Consider the following 5,258-nt stretch of genomic DNA (forward strand, 5'->3'; position numbering starts at 1 on the left):
AGAAAAAAAAAGAACAGTCTGGTTCTGCTAGGAAAATTTTGACCTCAAATCATTTAACCTCTGGTCTACAGACTACAAAATAAGACCTTTAGAGGTCAGCAATTTCCAGGCTTTTATAAAAACTGTTAAAAAAAATCAAATGTTACATGTATATCCCAAATTAATATGCAACTGTTAACAGGACTTATCACTTAACATACTGCCTTCACTTGAGTACATTTACCTGTAGCACTACCTCGGTATTGAAATCCTCCTACCGTCTTCGCGATAGGTTCAATCAGATTTCCTAAAGTGTACAATGTCTCACCTACGTCCACCCACCTCTACACCCAAGTTAGGCTTGTGAACCACACAGCCTGGGAGTCAATTACCTCTGTAATCTTCTTTTCAGGACACAATGCTACTCAAAACACATTCCTAATGTTCTCCTTTAACAGCCTACATACAGTAAGGCATTATTTTAACATTTGCAGACTTTAATTCCTTTTATCTCCAAATATTGGGTTTATCCAGCAAATACTGTCATTGATATTATTCAGTATGTGCTTGGCATCATCCTAAGCACTGTATTGACTTGTTTTTTCTTTTTTTTCATGAAATCTAGAGAAGTGAAGGGGTCCAGAATATGCTACTATGGCATACAAATTATTTTGAGCAGAAGGCATTTGAGTTCCAGAATTTTCTTACCTGCATAAAAGCTGCCTCCTAAAGGAACTCAAAATAACTCAATTGTCATAAATCCCCTCCCCAGGAGCAATCAGAGGTTGATTCTTAATCTTTTATCACTGGAAATTAAGTCTCCACATCACACACTCCTAAATAGACATTATCACAAAAGTATTATCACCTATCGTTTCTCCTAAAGGACCATTCACTCTTTCCAAAAAGCCATTTCGTTTTCCTCTAAGTGCCCTGTTGTCCTCCCCTTCCATTATTAAGGTAGTACGTACTCCCCAAAATCTAACCTCATCTTAGTCACATTTTTCTGTGAACTCTCCTACGTAAATGATTAAATGTGACTTTTCTATTGCTAATCTCGTCCATTTAATTTGCACTCCCCAAGTACAGAATCTAACAGGGTAGAGGAAAAGTTTTCCTCTGCAACAGACATAAATGGAAAACTCTAGACTGGGAAAATAAAATATAGAAAAAGGACAAGAAACAGGTTATCTTTTTACAGAGAGAAATTCAAGTTATAAGTTAACTCAAAATACTTGATTTATAAGTATATGTAAGTATTCACAGATTATGGGAAACAGGTTATTTCTCCCTTCCCTACACAGAGGCACAATGCTGGAAAGAAAGCCTTCAGCCTTTAAGACAATTGCAGTGACAAGCTCACTCCCAGGACAGCTGGACACTGAAATGGGATGGGATGAATCTCTGCAAAGGTAAATACAGAGGGTGCCAAAAAGAATGTATACATTTTAAGGAAAAAACTGCATAAAAGTTGTAATACTCAATATATACCGATAACAAAAGATGAATCCAAGTCACATTTGACTTCTGCAATTACAAGAGGTGCTCAAAGAGGTACTCATGATTCTTTACGGTACTCCAACATTCCCACTGAAGAAAATCAGTTCACTGTTACTTCCTTGCAAAGCCCAAGGTCTGAACCATTATAAACCTGTAGGGCTAATTTCTTCATCCAAAATCTGCCCAAGTTTAGCTCCTTGATTTAAAAACAAGGCAAATATGAAAATTTAACATATTGTGGTAAAAGTGGTATCATCATACATTCCTGAGGAATGCGTACAAGAATTATACCAAAGTCCATTTCTATTCATTTATAAAATCTACTTGAGATCTATAGTTTTTGTTAAGTTTTCCCTTTTTTTTGGCTGTGTAACAAGAATGCTGACCCAAATTTATATTACGAATTACGTATTCACTGAATTTCTCAAAATCAAAGGAATATAGTTGACCCTTGAACATAGGTCTGAACTGTGTGGGTCCACTTATACGCAGGTTTTTAAAAATGTATAGCTGGCCCTCTGTATCCTCAGGTTTTGCATCTGTGGATGTAGAGGGCTCGATGCACGCATTGTTTCATGCCATTTTACATAAGGAACTTGAGCATCCATGGAGTACTAGGACCCCTCTCCTGTGGATACCTAGACTTATTTTTGGGAAATCAGTTAAGTGTGGATTTCTGACTATGTGGGAGGGTTGAGCCCCCTTATCCCCCATGTTGTTCAAGGGCCAGCTGTACCACCTTCCCATTAAAAGACTGAAGAGCCAAGGGTTGTCGTTCAAGTTTTTATTTAAGGGTAATGATCCGTGATGGATTTTAGATCTTGTTGAAAGCAGCCACGTCCATGGACTGCACATAGTCCTCAAAAGCAGTGATCTGCTCCTCCAGCATGTCTGTTCCAACTTTATCGTCTTCTACTACACACTGTATTTGAAGTTTTTTAATTCCATACCCCACAGGAACTAGTTTAGCTGAGAAGAACATTAAGAAAAATGTTAGTTAGAAAAATCCTATTGATTGGCAAAGGTTGCAACTATGCAAATTCCAGATGCCAATTTCAAAAAAGCAAAGACTGAACTCACAAGAGCCCCAGACCAAGCCGTCTGCTTGAATGCTCCTGACGCACTCCTCTAATTTTGCCATATCTGTCTCGTCATCCCAAGGTTTGACATCTAATAAGATGGAAGACTTGGCAACAAGTGCAGGTTCTAAAAAAGTACAAGTCACAGCATTATTCAAATACTCAATATTAATTTGTTTCAAAATGGATTATCTCCTTAGCCACACGAAATTATGGGATACATCTTGTTTGTCACACACATGCCCACTTTCTGTTTTGCTAAGAAAGAGGTGTTTAGTTGTGTAACAGTTTCTTTCCCACAGAGGAATGCCACAACTGCCACCATTAAAAACAGCTGCAGACCAGTAGCTGTGGAAGTTATAAGAACAACTTTTATAGGTTTTGAAATCATGACCCAGTCAGTGAACGTGAAGAAGTCACTTCGGGGATCATTCTTTGAAAAAGATTTACTCACATTATGAAATGAAAATAAACACAAATCATAAAAAGACGTACTTTTGGCTTTCTTTGACTCATACTGTGCAAGGCGCTCTTCTCTTAGCCTCTTCGCTTCTTCGCTTTCCTATAAAGACACAATTTAATACATTTCACAAAGCTGGTTGCTCCTCAGCTTAAAGATCATAGGGTCATCACAACAAAGACCAGCTTTATCAGAAAAAAGCAAATCCATCACGAGCTCAGCCGAAAGATGGTGATTTGATTTTACTCATCATGTAACCAGTGAGAATATTTACAGGTAGGAAATAAAGCCAGGATTCAACTCCAGGTAATCTGACTCTAGTTGGTGCCCTAGCACAATACGCTTATTACATACCTCCTCATCATCAGATCCAAAGAGATCAATGTCATCATCGTCTTTATTATCTGTAGCTCCACTTCCTGTGGTGTCTTCCACATTAGCGGGACCATACTTGCCCAAAGCTTTCTTCACTCCAGGCAGGCTTGAAAGAAAGTTTAAATTTAACTATTAGGCTGGTACAGTGTCCTTTTTCAGACAATGTGAGAACTTATTTTCATCACTATTTATCAGCAGACCCCCTTTAACACTCCCAGATAAGCACTTTTATGTTTTCACTCCTTACCCCAGAAATAGTAGTAGTATGTGACACTGTATTCAATACTCACTATGATTTACTCTTTCAGAATGAATATTTGAGATCTCATTAAGTATGCTCAATTCCATTCTTAGTGAACTGCAGTCCACTCCCCAAACTTCCACCCTTGTTGGCAGTTTCAGAAGAATGGCCAAGAACTGAATGACTGAGCCACCCTCTCACCCCAGAGGTGGGCCCCCCAGGTCAGGAACAGGCACATTGGCAGGGCAGGGTGGGGAAAGGCTGAATTGCTGTTGTCCATGTTCTACCTGTTCTGTGAAAAAATGGAGGACTTCAGTCTCTTGGCCTTCTAAAGTCAGACAGAAATTTATCTCCCAGTATCCCAACAAAGCTCATGCCGCCTGGGTCTAATTCTCTCATGGGAAAGCCCTGACTTAAAGCTTAGACAGCATTCTATTCTTCAGATAACTACAAAGGTAGTTTTACCTGGCCTTTTCCTTTTCAAAAGACTTGATGTGATTATACCAACGCAGGGCATGATATAAGTTGGCAGGTGGTGGGCCGGAGACTGCTTCAAACACTGCCACGTCTGCTTGGGATGGCACATACCTGCAATTGATACCCAAAAAAAAAAAAAAGTACACGCGCCTTTAAAAAACCACAACACACCATCCAATAAGTAACAAAAGCTACGTCAAATTACTTAGTGAGATCTCACCCATTTGTTACCGGGCTACCTAGGCTGCTTTAGTTTTGTTTTAAGATCAGGGACCATCTGTTCTAGCTGAGAAATGCCTGTTCCTTAGTAGACCTCAAAGATTGCCATCTCTAACGTAGATACACAGGATTACGTTCATTAACTGAGTAAAGACCAGGAAGAACCTGGTTCAATTAAGTAATGAGCAAGAAAGCACATTTTTGCTCCTTTTCACTTCGCGGCCCCCTCCACTAGGAGGGGCCTGGAGCCCGGCTTCCTCTCTCCAGCGGCGGCGGAGGCCGCGCCACGTGGTATCGCCGGCACCCCGCCGACCCCAGCCCGACACTGCGCGCTCACCCCTCGATGTAGCTCTTGTCCGCCAGGTAGTCGTTGAGCACCTGGAGTCCGGCAGGGCTTTTCAGGTCTCCAAAACCCATGACGTCGGCTGACCCTGAAGCTGGGCGGCAGCGGGTGAAATAGAAGCTCAAGCGGTGGACGCCGAGCACTGAGGGGAAAAAAAAGGCCGCAAAACGCCGGAAAATTCCTTATATAGAGACGGAGGCGTTTCCCTCTGTCGCACCCGGCCGAAGGTTAAAGGTCAAAGTACATCAATCTCCTTCCTCAACATAAAAATCGGGTCTCTGAATTAAACGGGCCCACAAATTATCCCTAGGCTTTTCTCTGTGTTTAAAAAAACAATAATAAAAGGGGCATTTCTTACAGAAGTACCTCCACGGCTTCCGAAAATTACCGGAACCGCCCCTTGAAGATCCGGAGATGACCGAAGTAGATCGGCCTTCGCCTCCCGGACACTTCCGGCGGAACTGCTGGTCCAGGTCGTCCCTTCTCCACGAATCTCCGCCTCCTCCCGGCTGCTACGCCCTCAGCCCCGCCTTCTGTGGAACTGACGGAAATTGCCGAACTCAATCGGGGGAGGAAATGGTCGAA

The 5,258-nt window shown here is 41.6% G+C and overlaps 1 protein-coding gene and 2 non-coding genes across 3 annotated transcripts; all 3 read right to left on the bottom strand.

Moving 5' to 3' along the window:
* Nucleotides 1-2,248: 2,248 nt before the first annotated feature.
* On the bottom strand, nt 2,249-5,052 carry EEF1B2 (eukaryotic translation elongation factor 1 beta 2). Its single transcript, XM_033111878.1, has 7 exons — nt 5,032-5,052; nt 4,668-4,815; nt 4,100-4,222; nt 3,373-3,499; nt 3,054-3,120; nt 2,560-2,685; nt 2,249-2,448 (listed from the first exon to the last, which is right to left on the bottom strand). The coding sequence occupies exons 2-7, from the start codon at nt 4,745-4,747 to the stop codon at nt 2,294-2,296; spliced, it is 678 nt and encodes a 225-aa protein (XP_032967769.1). The 5' UTR covers nt 4,748-4,815; nt 5,032-5,052; the 3' UTR covers nt 2,249-2,293.
* Nucleotides 2,781-2,914, bottom strand: LOC117026416 (small nucleolar RNA SNORA41). The gene has a single exon (XR_004423767.1). It is a non-coding gene; the product is annotated as a small nucleolar RNA SNORA41 (small nucleolar RNA).
* LOC117026413 (small nucleolar RNA SNORD51) lies at nt 3,201-3,279 on the bottom strand. Its single transcript, XR_004423764.1, has one exon. It is a non-coding gene; the product is annotated as a small nucleolar RNA SNORD51 (small nucleolar RNA).
* Nucleotides 5,053-5,258: the final 206 nt, after the last annotated feature.

The sequence above is a fragment of the Rhinolophus ferrumequinum genome, chromosome 8 (assembly GCF_004115265.2).
Source record: "Rhinolophus ferrumequinum isolate MPI-CBG mRhiFer1 chromosome 8, mRhiFer1_v1.p, whole genome shotgun sequence".
NCBI classification, from domain to species: Eukaryota; Metazoa; Chordata; class Mammalia; order Chiroptera; family Rhinolophidae; genus Rhinolophus; species Rhinolophus ferrumequinum.